Source organism: Chanodichthys erythropterus, chromosome 8 (genome assembly GCF_024489055.1).
Source record: "Chanodichthys erythropterus isolate Z2021 chromosome 8, ASM2448905v1, whole genome shotgun sequence".
In the NCBI taxonomy this organism is placed as follows: Eukaryota; Metazoa; Chordata; class Actinopteri; order Cypriniformes; family Xenocyprididae; genus Chanodichthys; species Chanodichthys erythropterus.
Window position 1 is genome coordinate 14842878 of NC_090228.1, and position 20801 is coordinate 14863678.

The 20801-nt window shown below is 39.7% G+C and overlaps 1 protein-coding gene across 1 annotated transcript in view; it reads right to left on the reverse strand.

The window, feature by feature from the left end:
- Positions 1-5065: 5065 nt before the first annotated feature.
- nrip2 (nuclear receptor interacting protein 2) overlaps positions 5066-20801 on the reverse strand; it is a 30223-nt gene continuing 14487 nt past the window's right edge. The window contains exons 2-6 of the mRNA XM_067391060.1: positions 17265-17630; positions 11741-11823; positions 10383-10510; positions 9756-9808; positions 5066-6706 (exon numbers count right to left, since the gene is read on the reverse strand). Of these exons, the coding sequence (XP_067247161.1) occupies positions 6587-6706; positions 9756-9808; positions 10383-10510; positions 11741-11823; positions 17265-17630 (750 nt within the window). The 3' untranslated portion in view covers positions 5066-6586. The remainder of the gene's footprint in view (positions 6707-9755; positions 9809-10382; positions 10511-11740; positions 11824-17264; positions 17631-20801) is intronic.

The following is a 20801-nucleotide window of genomic DNA, read 5'->3' on the forward strand; positions in this document are numbered from 1 at the left end:
CGGGCCCTGATGGATCTTCGGAGTGACCAGGAACGCCGCTTCGAGGCGATCATCCAGGGCCAGCACGAGGACCGTGAGAGGTTCCGGAGCTGGATAGACCGGGAGGTTCCCACGGCGACCAGCGCGGCAGCTGCTGGCCCCTTCCAGCTGCCACTGCAGAAGATGGGCCCGCAAGATGACCCGGAGGCCTTCCTGGACCTGTTCGAAAAGGCTGCTGAGGTCTCAGGTTGGCCCCGGGACCAGTGGCCCATGCGGCTCGTCCCGCTGCTCTCGGGCGAGTCGCAGGTGGCAGCACAGCAGCTGCCCGTCCAGAACCTCCTGGTCTTCAACGACCTCAAGAGGGCCATCCTGCAGCGGGTCGGCCGCTCCCCCGAGCAGCACCGTCAGCGCTTCCGGTCTCTGGAGCTGGGGGAGGCGGGCCGACCCTTCGTGTTGGCCCAACAGCTCCGGGACTCGTGCCGCAAATGGCTGATGGCCGACGGAGGCGACGCGGAGCAAATGATCGATCGCGTGGTGCTGGAACAGTTCACCACTCGGCTCCCAAAGAAGACCGCCGAGTGGGTCCAGTGCCACCGGCCCACGTCGCTGGATTCGGCCATCCAATTGGCGGAGGACCACTTGGTGGCGTGCCCAGGGGTCGGCGAATCCCTGCCATCTGTCTCTCTCTCTCCCTCTCTTCTTCCCCTCTCTCTCTCTAAACCTGTCCCTCTACCTAGGTCCCGTCCGCCCGGCCCGCCTCGTGTTCCGCCCCGAGGGCGGGGTGGAACGGATTCTCGGCAGTTCGTGGCGCCAAGAGCCCCGCCCAGGGGGCGGGACTGGCCACCGCCGGGCTGGACCCCGCGCCTGCTTCTCCCCTCTCTCCACGCCAATCATTCGGCCCGTTCTCCGCCACTGGAGCGGCGGGCAGGTCTGGGCCGGCCTGTTGGCGTTGCGGGGACCCGGATCACTTCATAGACCGGTGTCCAGTGATGGAGGTGGGGACATTGATCCGGGTCCCGGACGACCTGCAGGTCGCCCCCGGTCAGGCTGGTCAGTACCAGATACCAGTGAGTATCAAGGGGTACATATCAGGCTTTGGTGGACTCGGGTTGTAACCAAACCTCCGTGCATCAAAGCCTGATTTCATCCGGGGCATTGGATACAGGCCGCGTGGTTAAGGTACGGTGTGTGCACGGGGATATCGCGAGTTATCCGTTGGTGTCAGTCGGGATTCTATTTAGGGGTCAAAAGCATAGTGTGGAGGTGGCAGTTAATCCGCACCTCCGGCACCCGTTAATTTTGGGGACGAATTGGCCCGCATTTAATAAATTATTGGGGCATTTATGCTCGGGTGCCTCTTGGAGTAAGTGTACGCGGGGAAGGGAAGTGCGAGTGCAGGCGGGGGAGACTGACCGGGGACCAGTGGTGACTGCCTCAGGGGAACCGAGCGGGATCGGGAGACTGATTCTCTCGGACCGTGATGATTTTCCCCTGGAGCAGTCTCACGATGAGACGCTGAAAAATGCGTTTGAGAGGGTCAGTACGATTGACGGTCAGCCTCTCCAGCCTGGACGACCACTAACTTATCCCTATTTTGCGATTATTAAAGATAGGTTGTATCGAGTGACCCAAGACACTCAATCAAAGGAAGATACAACCCAGTTGTTAGTACCAAAGAGCCGCAGGGAAATGCTTTTCCATGCGGCTCACTCCAACCCAATGGCTGGACACTTAGGACAAACAGCGACACTAAATCGCCTCATGACCCGATTCTTTTGGCCGGGCATTCACGAGAACGTGCGCAGGTGGTGCGCGTCTTGTCGTGAATGTCAGCTGGTAAATCCTCCGGCCACTCCAAAAGCGCCTTTGCGCCCCCTTCCATTAATGCAGGTCCCCTTCGAACGAATTGGCATGGACCTCATCGGGCCATTAGAGCGATCAGCGAGAGGGCATCGTTTTGCATTGGTCATTGTGGATTATGCAACACGATATCCAGAAGCAGTGGCTCTCCGCAACATTTCCGCTAAGAGTGTTGCGGACGCCCTCTTCAGTTTAATCTCCCGAGTGGGGATTCCGAAAGAAATCCTCACTGATCAAGGCACGGCGTTTATGTCACGTACGCTACGCGAACTGTACGAATTGTTGGGCATTAACTCGATTCGAACCAGCGTCTTTCACCCACAAACGGACGGGCTGGTCGAACGTTTTAATCGCACGCTTAAATCCATGATTCGTAAGTTCGTTCAAGAAGACGCCAAAAATTGGGATAAATGGTTGGAACCCCTGTTGTTCGCTGTGCGAGAGGTCCCGCAAGCCTCCACGGGGTTTTCCCCCTTCGAGCTTCTCTTTGGGCGCCACCCCCGCGGGGTGTTGGATGTCCTAAGAGAATCTTGGGAGGACGGACCGTCTCAATCAAAAAATGAAATTCAGTATGTGCTGGACTTGAGAACAAAACTCCACACTTTGGGGCGGCTATCTATGGAGAATTTGTTACAAGCCCAGGACAGACAGTGCCGGTTGTATAACAGGGGAACTAATCTGCGTAAATTTGCACCGGGAGAGAAAGTGCTCGTATTACTCCCCACATCAAGCTCAAAATTACTGGCGAAGTGGCAAGGACCATTTGAGGTCACACGGCGAGTTGGTGATCTCGATTATGAAGTAATACGGTCCGATAGGAGAGGGGCACGTCAAATTTATCACCTCAACCTCCTGAAAAAGTGGAGTGAGGCGGAATCAGTGATGCTGGCGACGGTGATTAGCGGGGAGGATGATCTCGGGCCAGAGGCGAATGTAAAAAACCAATCCCTCGCTCTGGCCCCGGGGGGAGATCACCTTTCGCCCTCACAGCTCACTGATGTTTCCAAATTACAGGCTGAATTTGCCGACGTGTTCTCTCCCCTACCGGGCCGTACTGACCTCATTCAGCACCACATCGAGACAGAGCCGGGCGTGGTGATTCGCAGCCGGCCGTATAGGTTACCTGAACACAAAAAAAAAGTGGTTCAGGCAGAATTAGAGGCAATGCTTGAAATGGGGGTAATAGAGGAATCCAGCAGTAACTGGGCGAGCCCGATAGTTTTGGTCCCCAAAACAGACGGCTCAGTACGGTTCTGTGTGGATTATCGCAAGGTGAATGCAGTGTCGAAATTCGACGCGTATCCAATGCCGCGTGTGGACGAATTGCTTGACCGGCTCGGTACAGCTCGCTTTTATTCGACACTGGACTTAACAAAAGGGTATTGGCAGATCCCCTTGTCTCCATTATCCAAAGAAAAGACCGCTTTCACGACGCCGTTTGGATTACACCAATTCGTGACCCTTCCGTTCGGGCTGTTCGGGGCACCGGCTACCTTTCAGCGACTCATGGACAAGATCTTACGGCCCCATGCTGCGTATGCGGCTGCCTATCTGGATGACATTATTATTTTTAGTAATGATTGGCAGCGGCATATGCAGCATTTGAGGGCTGTCCTGAGATCGCTGAGAGGGGCTGGGCTCACGGCCAACCCGAAGAAGTGCGCAATTGGGCGCGTGGAAGTAAGGTATCTGGGCTTCCACTTGGGATATGGACAGGTGCGTCCCCAAATTGATAAGACAGCAGCGGTTGCAACCTGTCCGCGTCCCAAGACCAAAAAGGAGGTAAGACAGTTCCTCGGGCTGGCGGGATATTACAGAAGGTTTGTTCCTAATTATTCGGACCTCACCAGCCCGTTGACTGATCTGACTAAAAAGGATGCACCAGATACGGTCCAGTGGACGGAGCTGTGCCAGCAGGCCTTCACCCAGGTGAAGGCTGCTTTATGTGGCGGGCCGTTACTTCATTCCCCTGATTTCTCTCTCCCTTTTTGTTGCAGACAGACGCGTCGGACAGAGGGCTGGGTGCGGTCCTGTCCCAGGAGATAGAGGGTGAGGAGCGGCCGGTGCTGTACATTAGCCGCAAGCTCTCTAAGAGAGAGGCTAAGTACAGCACCGTGGAGAAAGAGTGTTTAGCCATCAGGTGGGCCGTCCTCACCCTCCGCTATTATCTCCTGGGGCGGGAATTCACCCTCTGTTCGGACCATGCCCCTCTGCAGTGGCTCCACCGCATGAAGGACACCAACGCGCGGATCACTCGTTGGTATCTTGCTTTACAGCCTTTTAAATTCAAAGTGATCCACAGGCCGGGTGTTCAGATGGCTGTGGCCGACTTCCTCTCCAGAAATGGGGGGGCTGCAGGCCGGACGGCTCCCCGGCCTGAGTCGGGCGGTGGGGGTATGTGGCGAGGGGGGCGTGGTTTAGCGGGGTCTGCGGCAGGAGGGAGTGTCTGGGGATGTGCGGTGATTGAACGGGTTGAATGTAAATCACGAACACCTGTTTCTCGTTCCAGTAACTGGCGTGGAGACAGGATAAAACGCCAGGAGAAGCAGGAGCGTGTGAGAGAGAGAGGGACTGCTGACAGTCGGACTAAGTGAGCTGTGCTCGTGTCGTGGAGTGAAGCCCGTCCTTGGATGTGGAATTATTGAGTGTGCGTTGCACCGTCTTTTTGTTTATGTGTTGGATATTTTTTCTCTGGTGAGAATAAAGACTGTCAGCAGCCCTAAAGCCGATTCCTGTCCTCTTCCTTCCCATTACACAAAGAACCTTCGTTACATGGATAATATTATATTACCCTTTCCAAAGGGTTGTTGTGTTATAGCAGAAAAGAAAAGTTCTTTCAGAGCCTGGAACGTTGTTATATTTTGGTCAAAAACTGTTAAGTTCTGTGTCTCTTCACATTGAACAATTGTGTGATGCAAAACAAGCCAATAAAAACATATTTGATGTTAAATATGGAGTTATGGAGAGTGTACTAATGAGATTTAACTGTGGGCTGGGCTTCACGGTGCCACATAAATGCCACTTACAAATTGTGCTGTACATTGAAAACTGTTTAGAACACTATATATGTCATTTTAGAATTATTATATATTAGTAAATTAGAATATATTTCCTTGGCTTTTTTTAAAGAATGGATTTTATGGTTTTTAGACTGATAAATGATAAATAGAGCCATTCTTGTCTTGGCTATGTTTCCAGTCTTCAGGGTGGTTGGAACAGGAGCAGCCTGCCCTCAGTGGAGGGTCAATGACGTCATCCCATGTGGCTCTGTATGGTTGTGGGAACATCTTTTCCCTCCATGATCAGATGAAAGAAGCTTAAAATAGGCTGTTGACTGCCCTGGGCAAATCAACATTACGGCCACGTGAACCTCTGTGAGGAGTTTTTGCCAGCAGTAGTGCAGGTGTTGTCTCCTTAGGTTTGAGATTCTCAAAAATGCTTGTTATGAGATCTGTGTATTGATGAAGACCAGAGACCTTCATAGCCAGAATACATATTTATTTTGTTTAGGCAGAGAAAATACTGTTCAGAGAAAAGGAAACCAAAAAACACCAAAAATAAACTCTATTTTCCCCCGTACAATTGGTCCTCGACACAGAAAGAAAGAGAAGAACATAAAATGGGCAAATATATGGACATCCTTCAGTGAAAGGTCATCCATAGTGTTAAAAGGCTGGATGATCAGGGTAGTTGAGCATTGTATGCCAACAATTTAATTAGCCCCACCGATTAGAGTGAGTTTGTGTGGGACATCGATGCCCTTTGGGTCATCGGTTGGCCTTTTAGTGGGAGATTTTGGCTGTCGAACAAGCAGAGCAATGAGCAAGGCATGGGTGGAGGAGAAATGCCTCCGGTCATGAGGACAAACTGAGTTTCTAGAAAACTGGGCTCTAGATAAAGGAGCATTCTTCCAATCTAAAAGAAAACACACGCAGGTGACAAACAGAAAAGCATTTACTCAGTCATACACGTACCAAAAACAGAAAAATACAAAGGGGAAAGTCTATAAAATCATGCAGATGAAGTGTTTTGCTTGGTTTGGGGGTCATTGAGTGAGATTGCAGCCCAAGGGCTCAATTAACATTTGATTGGGCTGGCTGAAGAAGTCCTTATCATCTGAGGGCAGATTTGGCTTTCTAAAGGGAAATGAGGTTTGAAAACATAGTCTTTAGTTAAAGGCAGTTTCGGGTGAGAGATTTCTAGCTAAATTTGCGAAAGAAAGTTTCTGATTGTTTTATTTTGACACGTTTAAAAGTATAAAATCAGGTTTTTTAGGAGATCCCAAAGTGTGCAGCATCTCGTGGACTCTCAGTTACTGTGATGTACAAGAATATAATTTACTTGTTTTGTAATTAAAATCACCAGTTAGAGAATATTACTCATCAGTCTTCAAACATTAATTCAATTTCTTACGGATTAACTACATACCCCTTTTGTCATTTTGATAAAGGCAATTTTAAAATGTCAAAACACAACCTTCCTCCTCCTGAGCTTTATTACATTTAATCAAAACTAATGCAGCACAGCAAATAATAATATAAAAAAAAAATCATAGTTGGCAGATTTCTGTAAATAGCACAGAAACAAACAACGAAGAATAAAGAAGGAAAGATGAGAGAGGTGAGGCCTGTCTATGTTGATCTGGCACAAGGGAACACTACAGTCCAGATGCTTCCGTCCTTCCGTCAACTTCCTCTCTGATTATATGGGTACGGTCATGGTGATTGTTGGGCACATAGGTCCGAGGTCACATGTTTTTGTTGTTGTCATGGTGATGGCACTGGCTGCAAGCAGGTGGATCCAGGAAGGGAAGCTCCTGCCCTGTGCTGTGGAGACGGAGCACTCTGGAGTTCAGGTCCACACAGCACTGGGAATAGAGAGCAGATCATTTCATCACATCGTGTGTGTAATACTGCTTATAATGTTGATGGCTCATTGTTACAGTTGTTGCTTTGTCTGGCTGATCAGACTATCTATCTATCTATCTATCTATCTATCTATCTATCTATCTGTATATCTGTCTGTCTATATATCTGTCTATATATCTGTTCTGTCATTCCTTCCATCCATCCGTCTGTCCAGCATCCATCCATCGTTTTGTCTATCTATCTATCTATCTATCTATCTATCTATCTATCTATCTATCTATCTATCTATCTATCTATCTATCTATCTATCTATCTATCTATCTATCTATCTATCTATCTATCTATCTATCTATCTATCTATCTATCTATATACAGCATCTCTTTCTGTCTATCTATCTATCTATCTATCTATCTATCTATCTATCTATCTATCTATCTATCTATCTATCTATCTATCTATCTATCTATCTATCTATCTATCTATCTATCTATCTATCTGTCTATCTATATACAGCATCTCTTTCTGTCTATCTATCTATCTATCTATCTATCTATCTATCTATCTATCTATCTATCTATCTATCTATCTATCTATCTATCTATCTATCTGTCTGTCTGTCTGTCTGTCTGTCTGTCTGTCTGTCTGTCTGTCTGTCTGTCTGTCTGTCTGTCTGTCTGTCTGTCTGTCTGTCTGTCTGTCTGTCTGTCTGTCTGTCTGTCTGTCTGTCTGTCTGTCTGTCTATATACAGCATCTCTTTCTGTCTATGATTCCATCCATCCATCTATCTATTTTTCTGTCTATATATCTATTTGTTTGTCCGTCTATTGTTCTATCTGCAATTCTATCTAGAAGTCTTTTTGTCTGTTATTCTATCGTTATATCAGACGTCTGTCTGTCATTCAATCTGTCTGTCTGTTATTCTATCCATCATACTGTCTATCGTTCAATAACAGTGTGTATCATTATATCTGTCTGCCCTTGCAACCAATGATGACACCTTAGTAGCTGCTTATAACCTATCAACCAACATCTAAGTAACTGCCAATCACCGGTCAGAACACCTACGCCACTGCCTAGCAACCACCCAGAATCTCTCTGTCTGACTGTCTGTCTGTGAGACCTGTATAAATTTCAAACTTATCCTTCACATTTTAAAAAAATATTATAAAGTTTCTGGTGTTTTCAAGCCAGCATCAGAGTTTATCTTTAAGTTAATTTTCTACTTTTAGAAAATGAGCAAGGACATTTCAAGACGCAGTAACGGCGTCAACACTGGAACTGAAAAAAATGGCTTTTTATATAAAATTTTAATTTATTTAATGTCAGTTATATTTCAGGTGAACTGAATGGCTGAAAAATAGACCTAAGTTTGATTCTGCTGTTTATTGTCAGCACATAGGTCCACGTTGGTTTCAGGGATCCTTCTCCTTGCATACATTATCTTTTTCTTTTGACAAGAATAGTAATTTGCATATACTTATACAGATACTGTCCACATCCTCCACACTTTCATTCTCTAGCTTTCTCTCTCCTTCATCCCCTTTTCTTGCTTCCTCTGTCATACTTTAAAAAGGATTTCTTTTTTTTTCAATAGCATTTAGCTTCCTCCTCATAACTCATGTAAACCTCAAAGGGGAATTTTCCCCCCTGGCATTTGAAAAAACCTCAAACCATATTCAGAGCTGATTCAATATTTAGATATATGCTCAAAAAATAACTCCCCTATCATGTACAAAGCCACTTAGTGCCAGAACTCATCTAATATAGCCTCAAAACTTTGCTTCTTGATTTTGGATTAAGTATTTCATAAGTTGACTTACATCATGCAATGTCTGTGATGGTTTCAGCATGCCTTTTTTTCACAGTTTCATTGTTAAAAATCAACTGGTAGAGCATTGCACAAGAACACACATACAACTAACTTACTGATAAAATGGATACTTTGAATGCAATGTACACTCTAAAAACTAATTCAGGGGACCTTTAGTCAGTATACTTAAATATATATATTGTTGTGAAATAAAAAATCAAGTTCTGAAATGCTGTTAGACTTTTTACTTGTAATAGTTATTTTATTGAGCTTGGATGACACACAAATTATGCCTATTGATTCGATATACTATCATGACTTGTCATAGTTTAACATTTTCAGTTAATCAAAAATGTATTTAATTTTAAGTTCTGTTAATGTAAAATAAATTCTGATGATGTGTAAACGTGTTTCATTGTTTTGAGTTGTATGAACACTTCTTTTAACTGGGCTGGGATTTATATTTCCCATCATGCTTTGCCCATCACACTTGAAAGGGAGAGTAAATGCTAAAATTAAGTGTTATATAATGTTTTTCGCACAAGATTAATGGTAAGGGAGATTTAGCAGTAATTAGGGTTTTGTTCTGCTAAGAAGAGTTAATGTGTTAATGTGGGTTTTTGGAGAGTTACCATCATGGTGACAAGCTGTGCTTGGTAAGTTCATGTTACATAGAAATGCAGTTTTACTGTGTCCAAAAAGCATCTTCATCTTACTTAAAACATTATGTTGGATCAACTTAAATAGTTGCATTCATGTTGACAATTATTAAGTTCATGTTACCTTAGAAACGTGTTTTTATTGTGGCAAAAAAAACATCTTCATCTTACTTAAAACATAATGATGGATCAACTCAAAATATTGCTTTGAATTAATGTAATTCTCCCAATTGGCTTAAGTTAAAAAAATCTAGTAGAAAACGTTAACATATTTTTTTTTGTTGAACCAATGTTTTGTTTTTTGAGTGTACGTTAGTAACTTTTGTTCATGTAAATAAGTTGTTTTAATAAATAATGTAAATGTCAGATTTTTATCAGCTAAAATCAAAATTGACAAACTGATTATAAGCTTGTAATTTGCTATTATTAAGTCTCATTTAAATATTTGAAAATCTAGATCAATCTGAGGCAGAGGAAAAGATGTAGACTTAATAGTCTAAAATTTTGTAATTTTTTTAAATTAATTTTTATTCACTATTTATTAATTAATAGCAGTATTAATAAAACACAGGGCTTACTTTGAGTTCCAGCAGAGTCTGTAGACCCAGACACACCTCAAACATGGCATCCTCTGTGAACAGACAAGAAGTGAGACTCAAAATGAGGGAGGCAAAAACAGAATATTTATCCCCTGCATGTGGGCATAATTGTATTGTTTCTCTAATTAGAAGAGCACAAAACTGCATCATTGGCATAGCATTATTATATATCTGTATGCAATGCATGCATGAAACACGACCGGCACTGTGCCCAAGTCATGTACTCTTCTGTTATGTAATGTGCTGCCCACATTTCTTTGTTCAAGCGTTCCCAGACTGCTGTCTGAATTGGAAAAGGTCAGTGGCTTACTCTGAAAGCTGAATGCAAATACAGGCTGAATAAATTTATATGAATATCCCTTTCCACACTCTCTCAAGACTTTTCTCTTTGCATTAAACTTATATTTAGATATGACTGGTTGAAACCAGTTCGGTGAGTATCTAACTCTTAAGGAGAATGTCCTGGATGTCTCTCAGCTATTCTGTATTCAGTCAAATCCATTGAACATTGTATAAACAGCTGAATGCTGTCATGTTTTTTGTTTTTTTCTTAAGGTAATGGGCAGTGCATTTTCAGAAGTGACTGGAGAAACTTTGAAGTCTGACCTATAACCTGGGCAGTGCATTGCACTCTTTCTCTGCCCAGCTGCAGGTGCAGTGACTTCACTGTCTCCACTGTCGAATCACTGAGTGGCAGCTTGTCTCGAGGTTTGTCTTCTTGGTTGGTTTTCAGTCTGCAATAAATACAAGCATTTAGGGCATGATGTAATCTTTTATTAAGTGTTTACTGTTTATGCTCACCATTTCTGCATTTATTTGATCAAATAGAGTGAAAAACCGTGAAATAATATTACAATTTAAAAGAACTGTTTTCTATTTTAATATATTTTAATATGTAATTTATTCCTGTGATGCAAAGCTGAATTTTCAGCAGCCATTTCTCCACCAGTCTTCAGTGTCACATGATCCTTCAGAAATCATTCAAATATGTTTTACTGTATTTTTGATCAAATAAATGTAGACTTGGTAAACATAAGGCTTTTAGAAAATCTTTAAATAATCATAAGGGTTCAGAATTATTCCTTTTGATCGGTAGTGTATGTCTAACACAATTTTTAGTTTTTTTTTTTTTGTTTTTTTTTTTTTTAACTGCAAAGCAAAATTATGATTATGACCACAATTGATTTCAGTAATGCACAAAAAAATTACAGATTGTATGCTTAATTTCACTGATATAAATTACATAAATGGATAATAATTATTGGTTGGTTTTCACTGCAAAAACGGCATAAATATCACAATATTTGACAAAACCACAATTCCGTCATTTTGGGCCGCAAAAATCTGGAAAAGGTCCAACAAAATCCTGATGGAACTTTTTATCTCTCTCTCTCTCTCTCTCTCTCTCTGTGTTCTTGTATATAATTACATGGGTATTACGTAATTACATGGGTATTACAACACTTCCTGTGTCCTCGTAAACCAAATGGCTTAAAAACCATACTAAACAGACTTTTTGTTTGTTTGTTTTGAAATTAAAAAAATGCAGAATTTTTTCTGTGATGGGTAGGTTCAAGGGTAGGTTTAGTGTAATGGGACAGAATATACTGTAAAAACCATTACCATTACGTCTATGGAGAGTCACTGTAAACCACATGTGCGTGTGTGTGTGTGTGTGTTCTTGTGAAATATCAGGACACAAATGATATAGGTATTACAAGGAGAGGGTGACTTACGAGGACGTTACCCCATGTCCCCATTTTACAAATCGCTTATGAGTCAAACAGAATGAGTTTTTATGAGAACGTAAAAATGTGCACAGTTTCCTGTGATGGGTAGTTTTAGGAGTAGGGTTGGTGTAGGGCGATAGAAAATACAGTTTGTACAGTATAAAAACCATTATGCCTATGGAATGTCCCCACAATTCACAAAAACAAATGTGCGTGTGTGTATAATACACTTACCCCAGTCGTCTGCAGCATGTTTTAGAGATGTGGTTGTGTTGGCACCCTGTGTTTATGGACAGCATCACCTCTGCATCTCCGCACTGCAAAATAAACAAGTTTTCTTCACTCCGATGAATTCCCTGATAATATATTTTTTTTCCTTGTGATGCCTTTTTCACACTTTTAATGTCTAACAACATTCAGTCTGCCAACTAGTTTCACACAGAAGCCAAGATGAGACACTACAGTACAGTATGTTAAGAACAGATATTAGCTCTTGGTCTTTTAAATAGACAGTGCCAGGTTTTGTGGTCCCACTTTATATTAAGTGGCCTTAACTACTATGTACTTACATAAAAAAATAAATACAATGTACTTATTGGGTTCATATTGAATTGCAAAACACTTTTGCTGCTATTGAGGTGGGATACGGGTAAGGTTAGGGAAAGCTTGGGTGGTATGGGTAGGTTTAAGGGTAGGAGTAAGGTGGAAGGAATGGGTCAACAGTGTAATTATAAATGTAATTACAGATGTAATTACATGCAGGTGTTTTTAAAATATAAGTACAATGTAGAAACATGTATGTACACAATAAGTGCATTGTATCAAATGATTAATTTAAATGTAAGTACATAGTAGTTAAGGCCACTTAATATAAAGTGGGTCCGGTTTTGTTTTTGCATCGTGTTACAGTATCAGGATAGTTTAGCACCGTCTGAGGATAATAGTCCTGGTTAATAATGGACTGCCGCTGTCAAAGGTACTTTGTGGAAGCTCCCGTCGTTTCACTTCAGTGAGTCAGTTTATTCTCAGTCCGTCCTTTCACCTGAAATTCCATCAGTGCTTGCAGAATTCAGAGCTCATCAGATGAGCAATGACCCTGTGCTTTTGCAGCATTTGCTCTTTGGAAGGTTTAAGTGCCTGTTCGTGCTGCTTGCTTGACATTTATGTGTTAATCATTTTTTCAGTATTAGCAGAAATAGTGGATTGTTGCATTTATTTATTTATTTATTTTAACTTATTAGCCATTGTTTCCTGATAGATCCTGTTTTGGGTCATACCACAGTTGTGTAAACAGTAACTTGAGCAATGAATACATTAGCTTACTCCATATGTGTTATTTCTGGCATTTTTCTTCATAGATCAGCAAAAGCGGAGGAAAAAAATAATTTTATTCTTTGTTCTTCCTATGGGCAAATATGCACATTTTGTTTGAAAAAAAGACATGGAAGTATAAATATGAAAATACTAACTTATGTCTTTTTTTCAAACAAAATGTGCATATTTGTCCATAGGAAGAATGAAGAAGGCAAATATATTTTATATACGTTATATATTTAAGTTGAAGTGAAAATATTATGGTTAAACTTTACAATAAGTTACCATTAGTTAACGTTAGTTAATGCATTATCTAACATTAACTAACAATGTATGGAAGACCAAACCTGCAGAAAATAAAAATTAATAAATAAATGAATGAATAAATAAATATATAAATTAATAAAAAGATAAATAGGTAAATAAATGTGATAATAGAAAAATAAATAAATAAATGAATAAACAACTTGATAAAATAAATATAATTGATTTTTTAAACAAATTAATTTTTCCCCCTTAATTTATTATTTTCTGCTTCTGTGTTTTAATTATTTCTAATTTTATTTATTTATTATTTTATTTATTTTTCCATTTATTTTATATTTACTTATTTTATGCATTCATTTATTTTTATATTTATTTATTCATTCATTTTTAATATCTGCAGGTTTGGTCCTCCATAACAATGATCAATACATTTGTTACAATATTTATTAATCTTTGTTAACATTAACTAATAACAATTCAACTTTCATTGTTAGTTAGCTCAGGTCCATTAAATGATGTATTAGTAAAAAAAAAAAAAAATCAAATTGACTAAGATTAATAAATGCTTTAGAAGTATTTTTTCATTCTTAGTTCATATACTAATGGAGTTAATTAATGTTAACAAATGAAAAAAAAAAAAAACACACCTGAAGTGTTGTTACTGTTACCATCATAACACTCTCTTATAAAAAGTATGTACAATGTAATTTAATAGTTAGTATTTGTAAATAATATCATTATTATCCTTTCAGGAACTCTTCAAGTATCCTGATTGTGTAAAATTTTGACCTGGATATGGATTCGAGCTTTTCAGAGAGCTGTGTAGTAATAAAAATAATAATACCATTTAGCTGTAACCTAAATATAATATTTAATTAGTAACACATTATTTATTAAATAATACTTTTTAATATTAATAATAATTGTTAGTAACTATTATTATATAATGAATTAGTGTCGTGGGTGGAGGAAGCCTCAGCTGAGATATTTCGATGGATTTGGAACCTGTTTGTGACATATGGTCTCCCAGCATGCATGAGGACTTAAAGACAATATGGCTCCACCTACACACAGCTAAAGCATTGTTAAGCTTTGGTTTTGCTCTTCGCCTGTTTGTTAACTACACAGTTAATGGGTGAGGGATGAGGTCTGCGTCAGCACTGTTCCACCGTTAAAGATAAATAAGTGGATGAGAGCTTTTTTGCAACCTCTTTGAGTTTCCTGTCACTCAAGGTGAGCTGTCACCCCCGCAACTTTCCTACCACATAAAGGGTGGGACGCACCTTCTCTCGTATCAGTGCGTCAGTCTCTCATTGCGCTTATATGGGGGGCTGTCAAGCCCCTCTTGCACATTGTTCCTACCCCACTAATATGTTCCACACAGACACGCAGGTTTCCTTGCATTGTTTCATGCTTGTTTCTTCCTCTGCTAGCTTTCTAGTGCTGCGTTGAAAGTGTTTTTTTTGGCAGTGCGAGATGGCCTAAATAAAACACATTGAGGTGGCAACACACCATATGAGGCAAACTGTGACTGACGGATATGTGTCAGGTTCATTCTAGCTGTTACTGTGCAAGTCGTCATTAATTTCTCAGTGTCTTTTTCCTGTGCCCTGTGGTCAGGATATAAAGAGTTACTGAATAAAGATGCTTGTTTTTGTTTTTTCATTTGCATTGCAGAATCAAACTGTGAAATGTAGCAAAACTCCTAGTGGAGAAACGGTCAAACTCTGTGGGATGCTTCCATTGTGAGCTGTGTTATGTCTTTGATTTGATTGCCGCTGTTATAAAAGTGTGTTTATGTGTGCATTGGCGCATGTGCGATACATTTATAATGATGGCAGCTCTGCATGGAGCTAAATCAAACTTGACTTTGTTGCCTCAAACTGAAACTTATCTTGGAGGCATGAACCAGTACGGTGGATTTGCTGTGTAAAATGCTGCCCCACTTATCTGGCTCTTCATTACCGAAGCTTTAATTAGACGTTGATGGATTTCAGTTCACCTATGACAATACGACTGCATGTGTTTTCCAGAACATTCAGTTCTTTCGGAATGCACATGTGATCTGGAACATTCAGATTAGAATTTTCATTCATTTAACTTTGGAATACTTCATTATTATTGGTCAGTCATGTCATGGCCGTAATTATACTATTTTCATGTCTCTTTTATCACTTTTTCTTACATGATAAAAAGATAAACTATGCAATAGGGTTTAATTTTATTGATTGATTTTCATGATTGCCTAATTTAGGTTCAGTGGTACATTGATTGGTCTTGTTGTTCTTGAATTGTCAGCTGACACGTGTAGGCAGAGGAAATCAGCTGCTCTTTGGTTCACACCCAACCCTGTGGTTTAATCTGCTTTAATTTAGGGTCTATTTTTACCACGCTCAATCACCGCATGAATGGAGGGTGATGGAGAGGGGGTCCTGCAAGATGGGTGATTTCGATGATGTTCAGTCTGCTATATAGTAAAACGGAGAACCGTTTAATGAAAATGGATGTTGCTGGAAAACCTTGAAACATCAGGGATTAGAATAGTTATTTCCAGATCTTAGGAAATCATTTAAAAATAATAATCATTTTTAAAAATGTAAACTTGTTCTTGTTCAGTAATCTCGAACATTTGGAAAAGTTATGGAAATTAATTCAATATATAATCAATATATATATTAATATATATATATATATTAATTCATTTCCACAACTTCTCCAAATGTTCAGGATTATATATATTGGGGTCATTAGGATTTTAATGTTTTTATTCAGCAAAGACATAAATGTAATCAAAAGTGACAGGAAAGGCATTTATTGTCGGGGTTATGTTGTTCATTGTTCTTGTGTTTTCATTCATTTGCCTGTATTTCTTGAGTTTAGTCTTGTGAATTCCGTTGTTCCCATCAAGCGTGCCACACGAGTCCTGAAAAGTGAAGCCAATGTGTCTCGATCGCCCCCATGTGGCTGGATGCAGTATAGGTCATAAACCCCGCCCTCTCCGTGTATTGTAATGGAACGTGAGACAAACAATCAAATTACACGTCAAAATATCTAAAGATGGTTTCTGTCATTTTAGTTTTTGTCACGCTGATGTTATTTAAAGTGTTCGTTCTTTAAATAAGTCTGTTTTTAGTTCGTTTTTTATGCGGGCTCTGACCTAATGATTGACAGCTGAGATTGACAGCTTCTCTGAGCAAAGTAGTCACTGAAGAACCAACTAACTTTTTTTCTGGATCTTTGGGAGGAGATTAGAGATTTAACTTTAATTTCTACATTTCCAGAACTGTTTATTTCACTTCAACATAATGAGTTGGCCTGCTTTATTAACCGATTTTGCGGGAGTGTGGGCGGGACCTTGGTATCGTGGCTCCACTTCGCGCTCACTACTGCGCAGACTCGGGCTCCAAGTTCACTATGCACAGACTCTAGACTCAAGATGTCAGCGCCATATTGGCATACTGGCGGCTTCAGTTACTGCAATGGAAGATAGTGAAGGTGCGTCATCCATCTTTTTTTTTACAGTCTATGGTTCCCATTCAGTCAGTCATGTTCAGCGTTACATCGATACTGATGTAATGGGCTCCCAGGCTAGACCCCATTACGTCAGTATTGACGTAAAGTCTCTGTTCACTCCTACAGGGAACGGGGGTTACAATAGTAGCCTAGACGTTATTCACCTTAGTTACTAATGAGTTTCACCTGTGTCTATTTGCCTTTGTTTGTCCCCAAATATTACTGTTTTGTCTTTTTGATCAAATAAATGTTGCCTTGGTGATCAAGAAACTACTTTAATAAACATTTTAAAAGTCGTACCGCCCCCAATTTTGAACGGTAGTGTATGTCTTATTTCAGTATTTAGTTGCTTGTGTCTCATTTATGAGTTTTTGATGGGTCAGATATATGTTATGTCTCCATACAATGAGTCACTTGCGCCCCAGTTACGTCATCTCTATTATAAACTTGGCATGAGTTGGGATTTTTAGATGCACACTGGCCCTCTAAAACCCTCTCAAACCCGACCGTCGAGAACAATCGACTGTGAGGAAAATAAAACAATGAGTCATAGGGAGCCAGAGCTGGTTTTTTGTCATTACAGCAAGCTGTTATCGCTTCTATTATGGGCAGAGACAGCTGAAAAGGCTGAGGCTCAGCTCAGTTCATCTGTGTGAATGCTTACCTTACACTGGACCACTAGAGCTGAGAGGGTGGATGCTCTCTCGCCCTCTTTTAGGCCTTTCTTCCTCTCTCCTTCTCCCATTTTATCTTTCTGTTTGGACTCTGTCTTCCCGCCTGCATCGCTGCTGTCCTCTTCATCTTCATCGTCCCCATCTTCATCAGACCTTAGGCTCTTCTCGCTCTCCTCCGGAGACTCCCTCTCCTCCGTGGAGTCATCCACCGTGCTCTCGCTCCTCTCCTCCGGCTCTCCACTCTCTTTGCTGTCTGCCAGGGGTGAGCGAACATGAGATGGGATGTCCCGGGCCTCTCCACGCAAACGTGGAATGTTGCCCTCCAGGAGACGTCGCTGCACGATGCTGTGGGGTTGCTGTATGGGGCACACATGAATAGCAAGTGATGTCATTGAGGCAAATTTTCTGTATGCATGGAGAACCTATAGGATACAATATCTATAGATGTTCAACTACATTTACCTAATACTGTTTATATGAATAGTATGTTTTTTATGACTTCTTTTTTTCTTTACACTACGGAAGAGGATTAGGGCCAAGCAATAATAAAAAAATAAAACCATCTTGAGATTAAAGTTGTTAAATTTCGAGAAAAAACTCGTTAAATTTCGAGAAAAAAAGTCGAAATAAAATGTTGAGAATAAACTCATTAACTTACGAGAAAAAACTTGTTAAATTTCGAGAAAAAAGTCTAGATAAAATGTTGAGAATAAAGTCATTAAATTATGAGAAAAAAGTTAAATTATGAGAACAAATTCGAAATTTAACGTAATTTAATGACTATTCTCAACATTTTATCTAGACTTTTTTTTCTCAAAATTTAATGACATTTTTCTCATAATTTAACGAATTTGTTCTCATAATATAACGACTTTATTTTCAACATTTTATTTTGACTTTTTTCTCAAAATTTAACGATTTTTTTCGTAATTTAACAAATTTGTTCTCAACATTTTATCTCGACTTTCTCGAAATTTAACGATATTTTTCTCGTAATTTAACGAATTTGTTCTCATAATCGAACAACTTTTTTCTCGTAATTTAATGAGTTTATTCTCAACATTTTATCTCGACTTTTTTCTTGAAATTTAATGACTTTTTTCTTGTGATTTAATGAGTTTATTCTCAACATTTTATTTCAACTTTTTTCTTGAAATTTAACAACTTTAATCTCGAGATGTTTTTTTTTTATTATTATTATTGCTTGGCCCTAATCCTCTTCCGTATTACACAAAACTGGACTGAATGCAAAAAAAATGTAATTATAAAAATATTATATAAAAAATATTTATTTAAATTGGGCAAAATATTGAATTAAATAATAAAATATGTACAATAAGTGAAATGTTTATATAGAAGTAAATATTGAATTAAATGTAAAAATATGCACAATATAAATATTAAGTTTTATTATATTAAATTAAAGATTTAATTAAATTATTGTCATGTGACTATCATGTTTGGGCCATTTACACAACACCATTTTCAACTAAAAATGGAAAACTTTTTAATGCGTCAACAGCATTTTGGAGCCTGAAAATGCAAACTTTTGAAAATGGGATTCAAAGTGCACGTTTTTAAAAACTATACCATTTTTATCTCTGTGTAAACTACAAAAACGCAAAGTTGTGAAAATGTTGACGTCACATGCATATCACATGCTCAGACCTTATTCAGAGCAGCGGCATGAAAGCAAGGCAGTGAGGGATAGACTTGCTGTGTTTTCAGTGGCATCTGCTGTAAAAAGCTGTATAAAGTTTCCAGATCACTTATAATTTTCCACAGCTCATGTTGTCTGGACTGTTTTGTCTACTGAAATTCCTTGGAAAGATATTTTTGCAGTGTTTCATCATCAGAACAATCCAAAAACACATTAAATAACAGTGCAACCCACTAAAGAGATGTCTATCCCTCACAGCCTCGCTTTCATTCCCGTTAAAAATTAAAGATGGCACTGCTGTCTATCGGCGCATAGTGTTTCTTTACAAAGTGACATCGCCAACTACTGGCCTGGCAGTATAATACAGCATTTTTAATTGTTTTCGCAGATCCGTGTGAATGGGGATTGTTTTGACAATGTTGTCGTCTGTACACGAAAAACACGAAGGAAAAACATTTCCGTTTTTAGTATATCATTGTCGTGTAAACGTACCCATAGGTACTAATATTTTAAATTTTTATTATTGCAAAATGGATACTATTTTTACATATTATTTCTTATAAATAGTTAAAATTACAGAATGCAGTACTCTAGTATTCTACTTCAAATATACAATAGCCCATGATTGATCAGTAAAACTGCTGGGGAAAACTAATTTCTAAATTGTGACACTTATTTCTTGCAACAGGCTCCTCGTGCATTATAAGTAAGTACCTGTGGAGCTATTTTGTAGAATGTTATTTTGCTGAGCATATTGACAATACATGTAAATTGTTTTTCCCTTTTACATTTCTGCAGTTTGATTGCCTGTGGGAAATAAACAACTTTATGGATGTTTTATCAGTCAGTTTTTCATCATTGCAAAGTCAGACAGTAAACAGGTGTGAAGTAAACAGAGTCACTGAGTGCTGAAGTGAACTCCGTTAACAAACATGATGGCTCCAGAATGACTCCCATCACTTTAATTAGTGCTGAAGTCTGTGTGTCTGCTTTGGCCATGGTTCCCGAAAGACACCATTAACTTGCAGCATGCTATTTAATCTAAAGTAGAAGTAAATAGTTGTTGTTTTTTTCCCCTCCTGAAATTGTAAGCAAATGTTTTAAGGCTGTGAGTGTCACTCGATCAGCCTTCTTTGTGCAATTGTGCAGTTTTAATAAACTGATGCAGTTCAATTCTCATTCAACAGGTATATTTTATAACATTATAACACTAAAAATAAACCTCTCAAATAAAAATTCTCATAGCTTTCTTGGGTTCCTGATGCAGTTGATGTAAAGAAGCAAACCACCGATGCCTTTATTTCAGTTCCATTGGCCGTTTGATGTGATTCTATTATGCTATCATATTTCTTTCGGCTAGATAGCACAATTTCAGAAAAACAAATCCTGCAGATTGTTGTTTATGACAGATAAGTGAATATTAGATAAAGAAGGCAATCTGTGCACTGTACATGTGCAGGTGCTGTTACTGTCTATGAGATTGCTTCTTCCTATAACTTAGTTAGAGAACAGCTTCCATTTCCACAACAGGGCGACCCAAAGAGACCAGACTGCAATTTGATCTGCTTTTAAAAATTTCTCTGCCTCTCTAATAATACAATTATCAGGACCTCTTGAAAGTGCCACTCAGATATTCTCAAAGGGGGAAGCTGAAAATACACAGAGAAACCTAGATCTTCCCTTCCTTTTCAATCCCATCTCTTTCATCTGCTTCATATAGTGCTGTTCTTTTGTAACTCAAAGCATAGGCTCATCCTATTCAAAAATTCAGCTTAAGATGATAGCTGCGATTTGGAAAGTAGTGTAATATACAGTTGCAAGAAAAAGTATGTGAACCCCTTGCAGAATCTGTGAACGTGAATAATTT